This window comes from Emys orbicularis, chromosome 3 (assembly GCF_028017835.1).
Source record: "Emys orbicularis isolate rEmyOrb1 chromosome 3, rEmyOrb1.hap1, whole genome shotgun sequence".
Lineage (NCBI taxonomy): Eukaryota > Metazoa > Chordata > Testudines > Emydidae > Emys > Emys orbicularis.
In genome coordinates, this window is record NC_088685.1 from 93,977,824 (window position 1) to 93,998,383 (window position 20,560).

Sequence of the window (20,560 nt, forward strand, 5' to 3'; positions counted from 1 at the left end):
AGGCTGAAGCCACGCTAGCTGACAGTCATAAAAAATGATTTCCAAAATAAATTTGGGGAGAGGGGGAAGGAAACCAACATATACGTGTTGTTTAAAGAGATTTTCAGTGGAAATAATAAAAAACAATGTTAATGTAATCTTAAAATAGAAACTGTAAATCACAGAAACCAATTATGGTTTCCATCACAACCATAACTTTATCCCCTTACGCATATGGATTATGAGAGGATCTTTCATTACATAGCCATATAGCACTAGGCAAGATGAAATACTACACTGTTCAGATATATTCATTTTACCAATACCAGGTAACTATGTGGAAGTATATAAATATTTTATACACTAATGGTTATAAATATAAAAAACCTTTGTTAGAACATTAATAAGGTCACAAAATTAGGCACTTGGAAGTTAGAAAATGCCAGAATTCATGAGCCTGTGCAAACTTAATCCAGCCCACTTGTACATAAGCATTATGATACAGTCTTTAAATGCATGGTCCCATATGGAGAGGTTATTTACCTTGCACAGTAACTTGAGTTCTTCGATATGTGACCCACTATGGGTGCTCCACACCAGCATGTGTGTGCGCCTGTGATCAAAGATTTTCATCAGCTGCATCCACAGGTCCATGACTGCACCCTAAACACTCTTGTGCTGTGGTACGATGGTATATAGGGAGGGGCAGACCCGCTGTCACTCCAGTTCCTTCTCTACTATGAAAGTCCAGCGAGACACTCCAACCCAGAGGGGAAGGAGGGCAGGTATTGGAGCACCCTTAGGGACACAGATCTCAAAGAACTCAAGTTACTTAAATGGAGGTTACTCACCTGTGACTGGAAGTTCTTTGGAATATGGGGTCTCTATTTGTATTCCACACATGAGTATGCATGCACATCATGCACTTGAGCTTGGAGATTTTTAGTAAGCAGCGTCCGTTGGTCCTCATATTTGCAGTTGGTATCCTCGTGCTCTGAACCGAGGATATAATGGGCAGTGCAGACTGATGTTTCTCCAGTTCCTTCTTCTACCGTGAACCCGGTCATGATCCACAGCTGAGGGGACAGAGGGCTGGTAGTGGAATACAGAAAAGGACCACACATCCCAAAGAACCTCCAGTTCCTGGTAAGTAACCTCCATTTCTTCTTCAAGTCATGGTCCCTATATGTATTCAACATGTGAGAGATTAATAAGCTGTAGTCAGTCAGGAGATGGGTGCAAGGATGCAGATGGTATGGATGTCCATAATACGGACGTCCCTACACCTGTATCTGTAAAAAAGTATGGACCAATGCATAATGTTTTGTAAAGGTGTAGATGGAACTGGATATAGCCACCCTACATATATCTATTAAGAGTATGTCGTACAGAGATGCCACAGAGGCTGCTTGTGCTCTGGTGGAATGGGCTCTCACCCCCTCTGGGGTGTCTTTGTAATTGCTTTCATTCTCTGTAGGTAGAATGCCAGTGCCTGTTGGGCATCTAGGGAGTGAAATCTTCTCTCCATATCAGATGCACAAGGTTTTGAAAAAAAAATACTGGATGGTTTGATTCATGTGAAAGTCTGAAATTACTTTAGAGATCAATTTCAGGTGGAGACAAAGAGATTCTCTCTTTTTGAAAAATGGTATATGATAGATCTGCCATGAGCGCTCCCAGCTCACTCATCCTTCTGGCTGATGTAACGGCACTTAGGAAGACAACCTTCATCAAGAGATGGGAACTTAAAACAGGTGCCTAATGCTTCAAAGGGAGGTCTGCTGAGAACTGAAAGGATGAGACTGAGATCCCATTGTGGTGTTAGAAGTTTCCCACCAGTGGTCAGACTAACAAGTCCCTTCAGGAATCTAGCTGTCACTGCATGAGTAAAGGTAGTATGGCCCTCAACTGGAGGATGAAGAGTGCTGATTACCACGAGGTGGATCCATAGGGAACGGATTGAGAAGCTCAACGTCTTCAGGGTGAGTCGGTAATCTAAAGTAACAGGGAATTCTAGCTGACTCTGTCAAAATAGCACATTATTTCCAAAGAAGAGAAATGTTTCCATTTGGCTGAATAACATCTCCTAATAGAATCCTTCCTGCTTTGAATGAGGACGGATTGGACCACTAGTGAACATGAGCATTCTACATTCAATGCCTATCCAAATATCAGGCCTTGAGTTGTAAAGGTCCTGCATTGGGGTGCCTAGTTACATTGTTGTGTTGCACCAGAAGATCCAGAAATGATCAGATGTTGATAGTCGGACAGGTTCAAATCCTGCAGAGGTCCGAGAACCAGAACTGTCTTGGACAGTTGGGTGCAATGAGGATAACTTGATCCTTGTCTTGACAAATCTTTCGCAGCACTTGTGGTCTTAGTGGGATGGGCGAGAAGGCACATCTGAGATGGTCTGTCCAGGGTAGAAGGGCGTCATTCTTCAAGCCTTGGCCTAACGCTGTTCTGGAGCTGTGGATGGGGGAATTGTGTTTGCTTGCGAGACAAAGAGGTCCAAGACAGCATTCCCAACTGCGTGAAGATCTCATTTAGGATGGAATCATGAATCTCCCATTCATGGTCTGTGGAAAAAGGTCTGCGGATTCTGTCTGTTAGGGAGTTCTGCGCACCTAGTAGGTACACTGCTGAGAGGGTTATGTGGTTTCTGATTCACCATTTTCAGAAGTTGACTGTCTCTACACACAGGAGAAAGGATCTTGTTCCTCCTATTTGTTTACATAGAAGACAGTCGTATTGTCTGACATTACTTGGATATGTTGGGACTGGATGAGTGGAAGTGTTGCGTGGCGAGTACACCCCTCACCCTTTTGGGGTGGGGGAGGGGCACATTACAGCCCCATGGCTGAGTCTGTAGGGTTGCCTCTGGTCTTGGGGCTGTATGGACTATAGACCAGAGTCACGGGCACGGCCCTTGCTATCCGGGCAGCCTTTTTTGGGGTGGGACTGTGCCACACTCCCTGGCTGTCTCCATCATGGCCTCATTGGACCTGAGAGTTATAATAAGTCCAGGAGTTTTTGCTGAAAATCTTGAACCTCTTTGAGCTGGATCTGGAGCTCGGACACCGCTCCTTGTAAAGGACTTCTGATTTTGCCTGTGACAATCAGTGGAGATGGTGAAGATGGGATAACTGCCTCATCTGGGGAAGACGATAAAATAGCTGCTGGAACTGTTGCATCCAGCTCCACTTTCAAATACAGCCATTTGGAGTTGGCTTGGAGAGGGTAGACAAGGTCCATACATGGATCTGGGGTGCCTAGAGAAAGGGTCCCAGGGGCCCCAGCAACGTCAGTACAAAGTGTCAACTGGTTGGTGCAAACTCCATGGCACTAGGAACCACTGGTACTTGGAAAGTCTATGTGGGGATAAATGCTCATCTGGGGCCTCCATGTTATGAGAAATTTGGTTTTCAATCATCAGGTGGAAAAGACGGTTACTCACCGTTGTAACTGTTGTTCTTCGAGATGTGTTGCTCATATCCATTCCAATTAGGTGTGCGCGCGCCGCGTGCACGATCGTCGGAGACTTTTTTACCCTAGCAACACCCGGTGGGTCGGCTGTGGAGCCCCCTGGAGTGGCGCCTTCATGGCACTGGATATATACCCCAGCCGACCCAGCGCCCCCTCAGTTCCTTCTTGCCGGCTACTCCGACAGTGGGGAAGGGGGGCGGGTTTGGAATGGATATGAGCAACACATCTCGAAGAAAAACAGTTACAACGGTGAGTAACCGTCTTTTCTTCTTCAAGTGCTTGCTCATATCGATTCCAATTAGGTGACTCCCAAGCCTTACCTAGGTGGTGGGGTCGGAGTGAGACATTGCTGTGTGCAAAACTGCTGAGCCGAATGCAGCATCGTCTCTGGATTGCTGCACCAGCGCATAGTGAGCGGCGAAGGTGTGGACTGACGACCAAACTGCAGCTCTACAAATGTCCTGGATCGGGACTTGAGCCAGGAAGGCAGTCGAGGAGGCCTGGGCTCTCGTGGAGTGAGCGGTGAGGCGTGGCGTCGGGACCCCGGCCAGGTCGTAGCAGCACGAATACAGGACGTGATCCAAGAGGACAGGCACTGTGAGGAGACCGGTGAGCCTTTCATCTGGTCGGCGACTGCAACGAAGAGTTGTGTGGTCTTTCTAAACGGCTTTGTACGGTCAATATAGAAGGCCAGGGCCCTGCGTACGTCCAAAGAATGCAAACGCTGGTCTTGGCGAGTAGCGTGCGGCTTAGGATGGAAGACCGGGAGAAATATATCCTGGTTCACGTGGAAAGGTGAGACCACCTTGGGAAGAAAGGCAGGGTGGGGGCGAAGCTGCACCTTGTCCTTATGGAACACCGTGTATGGGGGCTCGGACGTGAGCGCTCTGAGTTCAGAAACGCGCCGTGCTGAGGTGATGGCTACAACGAAGGCTGTCTTCCAGGATAGGTACAGGAGTGAACAGGTAGCCAATGGTTCAAACGGAGGCCCTGTGAGCTTGGAAAGGACCAGGTTGAGGTCCCAGGTCGGAACGGGCTGGCGTTGCTGCGGGTACAGCCGGTCCAACCCCTTGAGGAATCTAACGACCATCGGGTTAGAGAAGACCGAGGAAGCGGGCTCTCCTGGGTGGAACGCCGAAATAGCGGCGAGGTGAACCCTGATTGAAGATATCGCCAACCCCTGCTGTTTTAGGGATAGGAGATATTCAAGTATGAGAGGAATAGGCGCCTGCAGGGGGGACGTGGCTCGCTGCTCGCACCAACAGGAGAACCGTTTCCACTTGGCTAAGTAAGTGGTCCGTATAGAGGGCTTTCTACTTCCCAGCAGAATCTGTTGGACGGGCTGGGAGCATTGCCGCTCTGACCGATTCAGCCATGGAGCATCCACGCGGTGAGGTGGAGCGATTGCAGGTCGGGGTGACACAGTCGGCCGTGGTCCTGAGAGATGAGGTCGGGGCACAAGGGAAGCGTGATCGGTGCTTGAACCGAGAGCTCCAACAGTGTGGTGTACCAGTGCTGCCTTGGCCAAGCTGGAGCGACTAGAATCACCCGTGCCTGGTCTCTGCGTAACTTGAGTAATACCCTGTGGACCAGTGGAAATGGAGGAAAGGCGTAGAACAGGTGATCCTTCCATGATAGAAGGAAGACGTCCGACAGAGAGCCTCGAGCTCGCCCTTGCAGGGAGCAGAATGTCTGGCACTTCCTGTTGGCTCGAGACGCAAACAGGTCGACCTGGGGAAATCCCCACCTCTGGAAGATGGAATAGATGATGTCGGGGCGAATTGACCACTCGTGCGTCTGGAAGGACCTGCTGAGACGGTCCGCCAGCGTATTCTGGACTCCAGGGAGGAACGATGCCGTGGGGTGTATCGAGTGGGCGATGCAGAAGTCCCACAGGCGAATGGCCTCTTGGCATAGGAGCGATGAGTGGGCTCCGCCTTGCTTGTTGATGTAAAACATGGCCGTGGTGTTGTCGGTGAGAACCAACACGCACCGGCCCTGTAGGAGGTTGAGGAATGCCTGGCAGGCTAGGCGCACCGCCATCAGCTCTCGGACATTGATGTGCAGGGCTAGTTGGGACGCGGTCCACAGGCCCTGGGTATGGTGCTCCCCGAGGTGAGCGCCCCATCCTAGAGATGAAGCGTCCGTGACCAGGTGGAGGGAGGGTTGTGGGGTGTGAAACGGCACTCCTGCACAGACTGTCGTGCGATCCAACCACCAGGTGAGGGAGGTCAAGACCGAACCCGGAACCGTGACCACCATGTTCAGGTTGTCTCGGTGAGGACGGTACACCGACGATACCCAAGCCTGTAGTGGGCGAAGCCGTAGTCTGGCATGCCTGGTTACGTAGGTGCACGAGGCCATGTGACCCAACAGGGCGAGGCATGTCCTTATTGTGGTAATGGGAAATGCCCTGAGACCTTGAACGACGCTTGTGATGGTATGAAAGCGGTTGTCTGGTAGAATAGCTCGGGCACATGTGGAGTCTAGGATTGCTCCGATAAATTCTATCCTCTGGGTTGGCACTAGAGTGGACTTCTCTCTGTTGAGCAGGATGCCCAGCTCGTGGAAAGTTTGTATCACTATGTGAACATGACCTTGAACTTGGTCTCTGGTGCGGCCGCGTACCAGCCAGTCGTCTAAATACGGGAACACCTGTATCCCTTGTCGGCGGAGGTATGCCGCGACGACCGCCACACACTTTGTGAACACCCTGGGAGCCGAGGACAAGCCGAAGGGAAGGACTGCAAATTGGTAGTGCACCTTGTTTACTACAAATCGCAGGAAGCGCCTGTGAGGTGGATAGATCGCTATGTGGAAATATGCGTCCTTCATGTCGAGGGCGGCGAACCAATCTCCAGGATCCAGGGAAGGGATAATGGTCCCCAATGATACCATGCGGAACTTCAACTTTACTATGAATTTGTTGAGTCCGCGCAAGTCTAAGATGGGTCGCAGACCCCCTTTTGACTTGGGGATCAGGAAGTAGCGGGAATAAAACCCCCTGCCCCTTAACTCTAGCGGAACCTCCTCTATGGCCCCCATAGAGAGGAGTCCAAAAACCTCCTGTGTAAGGAGTTGCTCGTGAGAAGGGTCCCTGAAGAGGGACAGGGAGGGGGAATGGGAGGGGGGGAACGAGGAAAATTGGAGAGCGTATCCCCTCTCCACCGTGCGAAGGACCCAGCGGTCCGAGGTTATAAGGGACCAACCACGGTGGAAATGGGAGAGGCGATCCCGAAAGGAGGGAGTTGGATCCTGGATATCGGTTGAGGTGCCGTCCTCGACCGCACCTTCAAAAGTTCTGCCTAGGGCCTGAAGGTGGCCTAGGCGGCCCTTGGTTTTGGGCCGGTTGAGGGCCGGTCGACCTTCGCCTGCCACCTCGACCCCGCCTTCTGGCAAAGTCCTGTCTCGGACGAGGCGGGGGAGGGTAGAACCTTTGAGGCTGGGGCCTAAAGGGTCTGCGCTGAGGCCCTGGGACATGCATCCCCAGGGAGCGCATGATTGTCCTTGAGTCCTTAAGGCTCTGCAGCTGAGAGTCCGTCTTCTCGGAAAACAGGCCCTGGCCCTCAAAAGGTAAGTCCTGCAGCGTCTGCTGAAGTTCAGGCGGCAGGCCTGAGACCTGGAGCCAGGAGATACGCCGCATGGCTATGCCTGAGGCCAGTGTTCTAGCGGCCGAGTCCGCAATGTCTAAAGAGGCCTGTAAGGAGGTACGTGCCACCTTCTTACCTTCCTCTACTAAGGCCCCAAACTCTTCCCTGGAGTCTTGGGGAACCAGTTCTTTAAATTTCCCCATCGAGGCCCAGGAATTAAAGTTATAGCGGCTCAAGAGCGCCTGCTGGTTGGCCGCTCTCAGTTGTAGCCCTCCCGCCGAATACACCTTGCGCCCAAACAAATCGAAGCGCTTAGCGTCCTTCGATTTGGGCGCTGCAGCCTGCTGGCCGTGGCGTTCCCGTGCGTTCACCGATGACACCACTAGTGAGCACGGTTGGGGGTGGGTATAGAGGTACTCGTAGTCCTTTGAAGGGACAAAGTACTTTCTTTCCACGCCTCTGGCTGTGGGCGGGATAGAGGCAGGGGTTTGCCAAATCGAAGTGGCATTCGCCTCAATTGTACGTATAAGAGGTAGTGCCACTCTAGATGGGGCATCAGCGGAGAGGATGCTCACCACCGGGTTCTGTACCTCTACGATCTCCTCCGCCCGGAGATCCATATTACACGCCAGGCGGCGCAATAGGTCCTGGTGGGCCCGAAGATCTATAGGGGGCGGACCCGTGGCTGTTGTGCCCGCCACCGCCTCATCTGGGGAAGATGAGGAAGATGCCTCCGGTGGCAAGGGGTCTAATGCCGGGTCCTGCTCCAGGGGTCCCTGAAGCGGAGCATCGCCTGCTTCTGGGTCCGGGCCCCCAGTTGGTGTGGGCACGGGGGCCTCCATGCCTCCTGGGGGAGGGCGGGAGATGGTGGCCTCCGGGGCCCTGGGCTCGGAACGTGCCGAGCGAGAGGCTGATGGTGGTGGAGCCCCCTGAGCCTGATGGTAGGCCCACGGAGTCCAAAAGGACCAGTGTGCAGGTCCCTGCACAGGGTCCACGACCGCGTCCTGCCAAGGGCCCAAGTCAGACGTAGCCGCCTGCCCTTGAGGAGGGTACGCCGATCTCGAGGCCCGCTCCGAGGAACGAGATGGCGATCTCGAGGGCCAAGGCGGTGCCGAGCGCGTCGAAACCGGCTCCGGATGGTGCGGTGCCGATCGGTGCCGGTCGTAGGGGGATCGGTCCCTGCGCGGTGCCGGTGAGCGGTACCGGGATCGGGAACGGTGCCGGTAGCCCCGCCGGTGCCGAGATCCGGACCTTGAGCGGGACGACGACCGCGACAAGAGGTGGTACCGGGAGCGGCCCCTCGAAGTCGAACGACGCTCGTACCGGTGCCGAGAACTACGTCTTGAGTCCGATCGGTACCGATGATCATGACGGTGCCGAGACATAGACCGGTGCCGTGAAGAGGATCTTGGCCGCGAGTACGACCGGTGCCGAGGTGATAGTCGGCGCCGGGACTGCGAGCGGCTTCGGGAGCTGCTCCGAGACCTGGAGCGGTGCCGTGAGTCCTCGGTCTGAGACGGCGGGCGTACCAGGGCAGGCTTGCCCCTGGATTGCACCGCGCGAGGAGCCAACGGTGCCAGTGGTTGGGACGGCCCCGGCTCCGTGAGAGCAATAAGGTCTCTCGCCGTCGCGAAGGTCTCTGGAGTGGACGGGAGACAAGGCTCAAGCACCGACCGAGGTGGAGATACAGTCCGCACCGGACTCAACGGCCTCTGTGCCGGAGTCGACGGTGTGGCAGGCACTTGTTTCTGGCGCTCTAAAGTTGGACGCAGATCTACCCCCGACACCGGGGGAGCCGGCGTCTTAGGGACAGCAGTCACCTGCGCCTTGCGGGCTTTCTTGTGGCCCGGAGATGTGGACCGGTGCCGAGTCCCTTGTGGGTGCGGTGCCGAAGGCGGCCGGTGCCGCGAATCAGCGCGCGGTGCAGTACCCGTGGGGGCCGCCGGGGCGCTGCGCACCGAGGCGCTCGGCGCCGGGGCTGGGCGCGCCGAGGGAGGATCCGGGCTAAGTGCCGCCTCCATTAGGAGCTGCCGAAGTCGAAAGTCCCGCTCCTTTCTAGTTCTTGGCTTGAAGGCCTTACAGATATGGCACTTATCTGCCTGATGGGATTCTCCGAGGCACTTCAAACAGGAGTTGTGCGGGTCACTCGTCGGCATAGGCTTAGCGCAGGACGCGCACTGCTTAAAGCCAGGAGCCTTGGGCATGAGCCCGGCTATGCGCCGGGGGGAAAAAGGGGGAGAACAACCCCCTTAACCCCCGCTAACTATTTATAACTATTAAAACTAAAATGAATAACTATCTAACTCTATACAACAACTATAACTACAACTATCTACAGCGAAAACAGAATAAGCTAGGGAGAGTGGAGAACAGCTATGCCGCGCTCCACAGTTCCAACGACCGTCAGGGGCGGTAAGAAGGAACTGAGGGGGCGCTGGGTTGGCTGGGGTATATATCCAGCGCCATGAAGGCGCCACTCCAGGGGGCTCCACAGCCGACCCACCGGGTGTTGCTAGGGTAAAAAAATCTCCGACGATCGTGCACGCGGCGCGCGCACACCTAATTGGAATCGATATGAGCAAGCACTCGAAGAAGAACCATTGGTACCGATGGATGGGTACTCAGGTTCAGGGATGTAAGAGGAGAGTGGCCCCATGTCCTCAAGGTGGTATCTTCCTCCAGTGTAATGATGTCTTTAAATAAGGTTGAACTCAAGAGAAGAGGAGGTTGAGGATAAAGAAGTGCAAAAATGTTCTCCAGGGAGACTTAGACCTCAGACCTCCCTGGGGTGAACTGGTGGTTGGGGCCGTCAGATCCAATATGTCCTTGGTCACCATGGATGTTGGATCCCTACAGGATATGGGCACAGAGTTTGAGCTCAATGTTGAAGGTAATAATGGTAGATGCCTGTCTTTTGGTTTACACATCGGAACCAAGATTGGAACTGATAGATCCTTACTCCTGCGGTGAGCAGCAGCAGTGACAGCGGTACCGGGCTGCCCCATGAGCAGTGGTACCGGGCCGCCCCTCCCCCCGAGCACCAGCGGATGCCCCGGAGCATCCCTCCCCATTACCAACAAGCGCCCTGGAGTCCCCCTCTTCCCCCCAGCACCAGCAGGTGCCCCAGAGCAGCAGCGGGTGCCCTGGAGTTCCCCCCCAGCACCAGTGGGTGCTCTGGTGCGCCCTGCCCAAGCACCAGCAGTGCCCCTAGAGCCCCCCAAGATTTAGTCAGGAGTATACAGTACAAGTCATGGACAGGTCATAGGGCCGTGAATTTTTGTTTACTGTCTGTGACCTGTCCATGACTTTTACTAAAAATACCCATGACTAAATCTTAGCCTTATTGAGGGGCAAGGCAATCGTGCCCCAAGGAGGTGTATGAAGGATATCCAACAAAGAATGTTAGGCTTACTGTATGTCCTTCAATGGAATTTGTAATGTGTCCTCTAACCTTTTAATACAGTCTTGAAAGGCTTATCAGGGTAAGATGGTGGGGAAGCCATGACACCCTCATCTGGTGAGAAGGAGGTCTTGTAGGAGGGTATCATTTCTTCCTTTTCTACTGACTTCTGCTCTGAGAGATGTTCCTGTGGAGCAGGGCCTGCGGGTGTGGCTGATGCTCCTGACGAGTCCTCTTTTGAGATGGTACCCTGTTGTAAAGATTGCCATATAGAGCTCATGGGTTCCAATAAGCCCATTGTGGTGGGACATAAGGGAAAGGGGACAGGACTTGAAGGCTGTCCTTGCCAGGATAGCCAGGTGTGCTTCCTGCTAGGAGCTTCTCCTTCAGTGTGAACCTTGAAAGAGGGAGTTTGGAAGGAAGAGGAACCTTTTACAGACACCGCCGAATCTGATGAGGCATCATCCCCTGTATCCCTGAGGAGGCAAGTGGTGCTGGTACCAGTGGTTGGGTCAATACCAGGCCCTGGCAAGAGACCTGTACTTGCATTGGTACCAACGTTAGAAAGGGAGGCTTGTGAGGCAGCACCAGAGAATGTTGTATTGGTACAACCTGAAAACATTGTTCGGTACCTCAAAGAGTCTGTGTGTAGACAGGTCAGTACCAGACAGTAAGTCGCCGTCTAAAATGTGAAAGGAGGGTATGTAGGCTCTGGGAGATGAATCAGTACTGGGGGAAATTATCTTTCAGTACTTCTCAATATCAGTGAGCTGGGCTCTTCCTATGACCTGCTGCGGATACAGACCACTGGAAGTTCCACCTCAAGGGTCTGACAGACAGCAGTTCCATGGCTCCTAGTTGGCTCCCTGCCTTATATAAACCCAAGGGGCATTTCAGGAAGTGTCCGGACAACAGCATGGATCTTCTGTAGCTGCCACAACTACTCCTGCTCCTTGCTCTTAAATTCCTGGCTTGACCTCAACTGGACTTTGCCTCCTGACTTGGACTCAGACCCTTGGTATCAACGCTGACCTGGACCTGATTATGAACTCTTCTGCTACTCCCAGCCTCAGGTTTGCACCTGCTCTGACCCTTGGCCCTGAATGCCCTTGTTGGGACCCTAACAGTTTTCCTGGACCACCCTAGCCTATGACGAAGACCTACCTTGGGGGAACATGGAGAGAGTGAGCCACTCCCTGTCCAGCCTGTCCCAGAGAGTACTGGAGATGCCTGAATGGGATGACCACTCCCAGGAGGATCTCCCTACACTTCGAGCCCAATTATCACAGCTCACAACAGAGAAACAAGCTCTGTGAAGGCAATCCACCCACCTCCATGAGGAAAACCCGGCACTACGGGTCCAACTAGCACAGCACGCCACACACAACCAGATGCTATGAGAGCAGGCGGCCCAGCAGAGAATGCTGCACTAAGGGCATGCACTGCAGCCAGGACCCAATCCCCTCAGTACTCCTCCCAGAATGTCTTAATGGGGACAGCCAAAAATTCAGGGGGGTTGTTAACCAATGCCACCTGCTGTTTCTGCTCTGCCCCCAGTCCTATCCCACTGATCAAGCAAAAGTAGAACCCTACTCTAACGAGCAAATCCAATGCTGTTGAACTGGGATGCCTTTCTCCAAGCATTCTCTGCAATATTTGACAATCCCCATTGTGCCCACTGGGTAGAGACGACCCTGTGCAAACTCCAGCAGGGGCATGGACTGGCTCCTCCTGTGCCGCCCACTTTTGACATCTGGTCTCCAACACTAAATGGAATGAAGCGGTCCACCTCTACCAGTTCTGATGGGGGCTACACAAGGAGGTTAAGGATGAACTAGTCTGTATGGATGCCCAAACCAAACTAGATGCCTTCATTGACCTAGTCATATGCATCAACAATAAGTTGTATGAACGACGTGAGGAAAAGAAGGGGTCTGCATTACCAGCTGGCCAGCGCCCCTCGATATCTGTGTACAACCTGACCCCATCCAGCTGGATAGTGCCCACCTAAGGAAAAAGAGCACCATCGTTGCCACAGGCTGTGCTTCTATTGTGGGGGATCTGGCCATGCTCTTTCCTACTGCCCAACCTCAGCTCCAGCATGATGCAATTTGGGAAACTACCATGCTGAGGCCCAGTAGAAGGGGTTGACCTGGACAAACCCTGAGGTAACGCATTCCTACTCCTCACTGAGGCATGCCCCAGGCATGGTTAACATTCCCTGCACCTTAAGGTCTAGGTCCACCTCCGTGTTCCAGGGGAGCCCTAACGAATTCCACCACAGAAGACACTGGTGGATTCTGGGACAGCAGACAACTTCATAGAGGGGAATGAGACACACACTTTCTCAGTGGGTTTCACTGATATTTGCTGACATCAGAAGATTAGTGAGATTCAGTATTCTTTGGTTCCATTCCAGGAATTAGAGGGGAGTGTGTGCTAGTGATCACAGATCCTTTTGCCCAATTCCCCCAAATTTGACCCCTTCTGCCCTGGCAACCTGTCCCTGCCCCAGTCTCCATTCAGGCTTCTCATCCCAGTCTCAGTCTCCTTGCCCAGCAAGTCCAAGACTCTCCTTCATGGGTTCCCCTCCAAATCCTAGTTTCTCACCTCACTTCAGTCACCTTGTCCTGCCAATTCCAGTTTCCCTTTCCAGCTCTTTGTCCCCAATCTCCTTGCCCAGCCAGTCCCAGTACTCCCCTCCTGGGTCCTCATACAATCTCTCTCTTTTCCTCCCAACCCCACCCTCCAATAATCGCTCCTGCCCATACTCCCTAACTCCCAGTCCCAGGCCCTCCTCCTCATGTGCCTCATCATACAGAGCTCAAGCATGCTCAGTGCACAAAGAATCTAAAGAGATTTTAGCTGTGAAATTCTAACAAGTCTCTATTTAGCACATGCAAACTGAGATTTTTCAAAGGCTTATAACTTGGCCAAGTTTGAGCAGATTTTCATGGGAGATCAAAGGCATATACCTGACACAAAGGAATCCTCCATGCCAAATTTCAAGTCATTAGACCATCTAAACAAAATAGTTGTTAGAATTATTTTATGACATGGAAAAATTACATATTTTCCCCTAACCTCATTTTTTGAAACAGCTGAACGGCTTTAGCTAAAATTCCCCAAAAAGAGTCAGACTGAGGCAGACACCCGTCATGGAAAATTTCAGCCCGAAAACTTAAAGTTTAGCACCGGTATAAAACAACTGAAAACAGGGTGTTATAATGGGAAGTACCAGGCAACCTTATGATATGTGGTACTGCCAGATCTATCCATAATAAATAGGATTTCCATATGCTCCCCTTTGCTCCTCTTGTGGGATAGGAGGCAGGGTGGAAGAATCAGGCAGAGTTTATGTTATGAGGCCAAGGACTGAGAGTTAGATCTGCCTTTTATAAATCGCAGTATAACCCCCTCTCTCTCATTCCTTTGCCTTCTTTGCCTTGAAAGCATGGAGTTCTTGCCTTAGTCCTTCTGCTTTGTCTCCTCTTCACTACCTTCTAATTCCCCATGCTTCTTTTCTCTTAGGCCTTTTAAATAAAAAAAGGAGAAAGGAGAAGATGGAAAAAGCTGAGACTCCAAACTCCGCATCAGCCAAGAATCCTAGGCAGAGGAAAACTAAAAGATAATTCTTCACTCTGCATCCAAGTCTTATGCAGATCAGGGGGTCTCAATGGGGAAAAAGTAGGGCAGAGTCCTAGGGAGCCAGCACCTGTAATATATGGGAGAAGCTTAGCAAGTGGGCCGTCATGTCTGGAAGGAGATCCACTAACCCAGATCGCATGGCAAAGCAGAACCAGGGCCGGCTCCAGGCACCAGCCTGGCAAGCAGATGCTTGGGGCGGCCGCTCCGGAGAGGGGCGGCACATCCAGGTATTCGGCAGCAATTCGGCGGACGGTCCCTCACTCCCGCTTGGAGCGAAGGACCTCCCGCCGAATTGCCGCCGCAGATCGCGATTGCGGCTTTTTTTTTTTCTTTTTGGCTGCTTGGGGCGGCCAAAACCCTGGAGCCGGCCCTGAGCAGAACCCAGCCTCTTTGATTACCCCAACAGAATATTATCTGTCCATAGGGTGGACACAAATGTGCCCCACCACAATCTGCATCTCAAAAGCCGTTCTTCCATTCTGTTTTATCCCCCAAGGACTCCACTGATAAAATGGCAGATCTGGCTTTTCATAAGGTTTATGAGCTCACAGTGGTTGCCTCCAGAATCTCTATTCATGCTGTCTGTGTGTCTTGCACCCTGTAAATGGACCTGAGAGACCTCTTCTTGAGCCCGACCATAAAAGTTTAGGTCTCCTTTCAGATTTCACCTAGGCCAGCTCACACCTTTGATGTTCCCACATTTACCCTAAGATCCTTCATATTTTCCATGTGGGCTACAGTGCAGAATGGATACATCTGGCTTTGGGGGCTCAATGTTGTGATGAATGCAAATATAAGCTGACTGATCTCTTCTACAAGGTGATCACACTTAAAGGGGGAAGTCCTCAATAAAGCTACCAAAGGGCAAATAGAGTCCCATAGAATCATTTCTTCTAGTCCCAATCTACAAAACTCTACGCCTCCTTCCATCATAGAAGTAAAGCTTTCAACCCCTCTGGTCCCCAAAAGCCTGCTTTATGTTTCTGGGGCTTCATATCCTATTTTAGAGCAGCTTTAGAAAACAACATTAGGACAACTCTCTGAAAATGTGTACAGTATTTGAGACATTACTTGTGAATGCCTCTTGTATGTGTCCAAGAAGTATACATAGGAAAAGTTGATTAATAGGTCTCATCGTCATACCAAAGAGTATACAAAGACCATTTTCTTTGTACAATATTATGTATTTGTTCAACATATTTTAAATTAATTACTAGATAACAGCTGGCACAAATAACTGCAGTGACAAATATAATGTAGCAAAATGGAAATATTTTCTTCATAGTCCAACTATACACCAATATAGAATATTTACAGGACCAGTCACTTGTGTGAGGTTACTCATATGTGTTTGAACACACTGTACACTCTAAATCAGTGTTTCCCAAACTTTTCTAGCAATGATAACAGTATACCAGAATCAGACCTCAGTTGTACTAGTTACTGACCACCTCATTCCTACCTTGCCCTGGAGCCAGTCACCCACCCTTTTAAAAACAAATAAAAGGTGAAGTTGGATTCTAATACGGTGAGCTCTGAGGGAGAGCCACTGCTCAGTGCTCATTTGACTGCGTACTCTCTAATCTGCAATGAAACTTTCAGCACTTCAATTTCTGTACCATAATACCGGGGAGTAGAACATCGGTAAAATAGCTGAAAGGTGGAAAGCCAGCAAAGTACTGGTGACAAAAGCTTAACTTTCAAAGCTAACATATGTGTAGGGCCCTAACAAATTCACGGCCATGAAAAACGTGTCGTGGACCGTGAAATCTGGTCTCTGCACCGTGAAATCTGGACTTGTGTGTGCTTTTACCCTATTCTATACAGATTTTATGGGGGAGACCAGCATTTCTCAAATTGGGATCCTGACCCAAAAGGGAGTTGTAGGGGGGTTGCAAGGTTATTTTTTGTGGGGAGGGATTGTCGCAGTATTGCCACCCTTACTTCTGTGCTGCTGCGGACAGTGCTGATACCTTCAGAGCTGGGCTTCCAGCCAACAGCTGGCACTCTCTGGACGCACAGCTCTGATGGCAGCGCCGCCACCAGCAGCACTGCAACCCCCCCTACAATAACCTTGCTACACCCCCCTCTCCAACTCCTTTTTGGGTCAGGACTCCCTACAACTACAACACTGTGAAATTTCAGATTTAAATATCTGAAATCATGAAATTTATGATTTTTAAAATCCTCTGACCGTGAAATTGACCAAAATGGACTGTGAATTTGGTAGGGTCCTACATACATGCTAATGATTTGCCACTGCTGTATATATTTTAGGTTAGTTTAATTTCTACTAAACACATTGGAACTTAAAAGAATGATGTGTGGTCAGTCTCACCTGAACAGTGTTTTCTGCTGTACTGAGAGCTACCTGAAGCTTTTGGCATTTTTCTCGCCGACTACCCGCTTCATCCTGTACCATCTGCAATTCAGTTTTCAGTTTCCCAAGGTTCTTCCGTAAAACAGCTTCTTGGCTTTGAAACTCTCTTCTTAGCTCCACTTCTTTCTCTTTGCAAGCATGCAGGCTTTCAGCTGTAAAGAGCTGAGATCTTTTCAAAGCATCAAGTTCATGTTCATAAAAGGATTGAGCTTTGCTGAGTTTGCCTTCATACTCCTCAATGAGTTTTTTCCTCTCCAGTCTTAGCTCTTCAACTTTGCTGTTTAAATCTTCCAGTTCCAACCTGTGCAACTCCTCTAGCTTCTCTTGCCCCTTACTTAAAGTAGCATTCTGATTCTGCTGAGTTTTCAGAAGTTCTTGAATCTCCAATCTGTGTGCTGCTCTCAAGTCTTCCAGAGCTGAGCGTTTGTCTTTCTCAAACTGTACTTGCAATTGTATAAAGCTTCGTAGCCTCTCCTCAAACTTCTTTCTAATCTCTTCTACTTCTCTTGACATAGTTACTACACGCTGGACATGCTGGGCTTCTGCACAAAGCTGCATATCTTCAACTCTGTCCTTGTAAGCTTCAAATTCTGTCAAGGCTTGATGTTTCATCTTTTTATGATCTTCCAATGACTCTTCCAAAACCTGGATCTTTCTCTTAAGATCCATTTCTTCAGCAACTTTACTCTTATACTGTAAGAGCTTCTCTCTTGTTTCTGCAAGAATTTGTTGGATTTCTTCTTCATGAGCATCCTTGAGGGCTTGAATAGCAGCTTCATGTTCATCATTCTTAGTGTTTAAAGCATATATTACCTGCAAGTTTAAAACAGAATTTTATTAATTAAAAGGTATATTCAGACATTGCTAAATCAAAAAATAATCTCTAAGCATTTTGACACGCTGTCACAAATAGTCATACACATTCATGACACAAATAGAGCACCATACATTTTTAGGAATGAGACTTCATAGGCCTTTTGTACCAGATATTACAGTAGTTTTATACATTTGAGTTAAACAGCATTGCTGTGCTTCTTGTACTGTGATTCTGCTGGTGAATATTCACTTGGCGTTGTCATACGCAAGTACTGCAGAAGACAAGGAATAGCTGATATACCCCAAAACACCCAAATATTAATATAAAAGATTTGCAATTTGGATAAGAATTTTTCTGCTAGAAAGTAGTGCATATCATGTAAACAGTAGAGCTGACTGGGAAATGGAATTTCTGTTCCTTGTAAAATGTCAAGATTTTGAAAAACAAATTCTCCTTTATCAAGTTGAAAAGTCCAAATTTTTCACAGGTCTGAAATTCCAAAATATTTAGGGCACACCAAATGCTGCTGCTTGGCAGGCAGGCGAGCTGCTCGGCTCCTTGCCAGCTCCCTGCTTGGTGGGTATGCTGCTGGGCTCTCCAGACTTGCCAGCTCCCTGGCTGCACAGGTTTGAGACTTTGCTGGCTGCCCAGTTGGCAAACCCAACAGGCGGCATGCCACCTAGGGAGCCAGGCAGGCTGGCAGAAAACCAGGCAGGCCAGCCTTCCTGGTTTCCATCATAAGTTTTGACAGAATTGATACATTCCTATGGAGCATTTCAATTCTGTTGAATCAGTATTTTCTGACAGAAAAGTTCTGATGGATTTTTTTTTTTTAACCAGCTCTAGTAATAGTGTTAATAGTTACAAATCAAGTACACAGTTTTGAAACAATCTGCATTAAATATTAAATAAACATTTACACCTAAGCCCACATAACGTAGCTGTGTAAGGGACATTTAAGAAGCATGATTGGAAAAGTCGAGACACGAAGAGAAGAGGCAGGAAAGGACACCGATCCACAACACAAACTCTTTTTCTTTCCAAGTAACAGTTATAGTGGAAGATGTCAAAAATGAACCAAGTGAAAGCAGGGCCACCCAGAGGGGAGGGACAAGTGGAGCAATTTGCCCCAGGCCCTGGGCCCCGCAGGAGCCCCCACGAGAGTTTTTTGGGGCCCCTGGAACGGGGTCCTTCACTCACTCCAGGGGCCCCAGAAAACTCTCGTGGGGCCCGGGCCCCCGGAGCTTCTTCCGCTCCGGGTCTTTGGCTGCAATTCGGCGGTGGGGGGTCCTTCCGCCCCGGGACCAGCCGCCGAAGACCCCAGGCCCCCTGAATCCTCTGGGCGGCCCTGAGTGAAAGTGGAGTCCAGAGGCCAAGGAAGAGGCAAGGGACTCATGCAAATAAAGTCTGCCCTTCTCTCTCTGTGCAGAAGGAACCTACAGCAGCTCAAGTAACACTCTGCATGGTAATAGTGAGGGACAGTCCATATTCTGCTTCTAGGTTAGGGAGGGTCTAAGTGGGCTCAGAGCAATTCCAGTCAAAGAACAGGGGGGCCTTTCCCTCTGGATTGAAGCAACCATCTGCAGTTGTGGAGCCCACCCAAATCACAAAGCTCTAGCCAGGTCTACATGTGCAGAAACAGGTTCATGGTTTGGACCTCTGTAATATAGGGAGAAATCCTTTGAATTCTAAAAATCTAGAGGCTTTATTTACTTGATTTAAAAAAATAACACAAAAATGCACCACTTCACTATCAAGGTGTAAACAACATCTATGTCAGTTTCAGTTCCATTCAAAACAAAAGGGGGAAAAACAGTGTCAAGTGGAACGGTGGGGAGGGGAAGAAGTCAGAGGAAATATTTTCAAGATTTAAATTTGACATAAGAAAGAGTTGTTTAAAAAGGACGATTATTTCACCCAGTTTTTTCAACTAATTTCTAGTTAATTTTTAAACAGATATTTGCCCATGCTTTATTAATGAATTTAAAAAGAAGAGAATACTTTTAAGATTTATATGCTCTCTCATATTACACTGTGACGTTATTGACATGAACTGTGACAGTATAGATCATTGTTGCAACCAAGGTCCTATAGTTGCACCAAATCTTGTACAAAGGAGGTCCAGTAAGGTGTCTATGGAAAGGTTATGATTTGCTGGTTATGATTATGCTATCTGTATGTGTGTATCATTTTTGTAGTTGAAGTTATGAATATTGGCTATGTACTTGTATCTCACTGTGTTTTGATTCTAAGTAATCTCTGAAGCATTTGGTCAGCTTCTTGAGAAAGGACTATTCTCAGTAAGTGCCCAGTCAAGAAACACTTAACTGACAATGAACGTTAAAAATCTAAAAACTGGTGAACAGGCTCCTGTCTGTGTTGATGCAAATTACCTGGCTGACAGGGAGAAAAAAAGACTTCCTAATAGCTGTTAGCACAGAGAGCACAACCAATCAGCCAATGGATTCTGTTAAGCAAGAGAAATCAGGGTTTGATCCTTCAGGACGAGGAAAGAGAGACCTTAATTTTGCAAAGGAAAGCCACAGGTTAACCCTAAAACGCCAAATCCTCAATGGTATTGGGCCAAAGGTGTGGCATGACAAAAATAATTGTAAATGGACACTTGCAATGAATTTGTTGTTATTGCTAATGGTAATTTTTGTAACTAATGTTTTGCTAATATCAAGAATTGTAAAAATGTACAATGTGCCTAGTCTTTTGGAAAATCCCTTAAACATGTTAAAAGTGACACATAAGAACACACTATGTTAAAAGGCCTTGTTATACTGATGTTTCACAGTTAGTGCCTGTAAACAGTCTTGTAACTTTTCACAGGAAAAAAGATATTCCAGACCTGATGTGCTGTATGAAAGGGGAAACTGAGGCACACTACCATATTGCTTTCACGGCTAAATGCCAAGATTCCTATACTATGGACAACATTAATATCTACATTGTCTTACTATGAATTGGGTTCCAAGCATTTGCCAGAGCTTGTATGGATAAAGTAGCTATGTTCTTTAGCTCTTGACAAGATCACACAAAACATACAGGAATCATGATGCAAGAGCAGATCCAATCGACTATTGTTCTAACCAAGTTTTACCTTGAGTCTGTAAAGAGATTCAATCATGTAATTGAACATGACTTTGATAAACCATTTCTGTTCTACACTGATACAGCTTCTAACCCAATACTAGCTGTAGTAAGACAAAACCAAAGATGGGGAGCTCTTGGGATGCAGTCAGTGATGTTTGTGT

The 20,560-nt window shown here is 49.3% G+C and overlaps 1 protein-coding gene across 3 annotated transcripts in view; it reads right to left on the reverse strand.

Moving 5' to 3' along the window:
- Positions 1–20,560, reverse strand: part of FAM184A (family with sequence similarity 184 member A) — a 167,320-nt gene that overhangs the window by 101,982 nt on the left and 44,778 nt on the right. For 2 of the 3 annotated variants that reach the window (XM_065401664.1, XM_065401663.1), the window contains exon 1: positions 16,442–17,095. In XM_065401664.1, coding sequence (XP_065257736.1) covers positions 16,442–17,095 — 654 coding nt within the window. Of the gene's footprint in view, positions 1–16,441; positions 17,297–20,560 lie in introns of those variants that run through there. The other variant, XM_065401662.1, reaches the window with a different exon arrangement.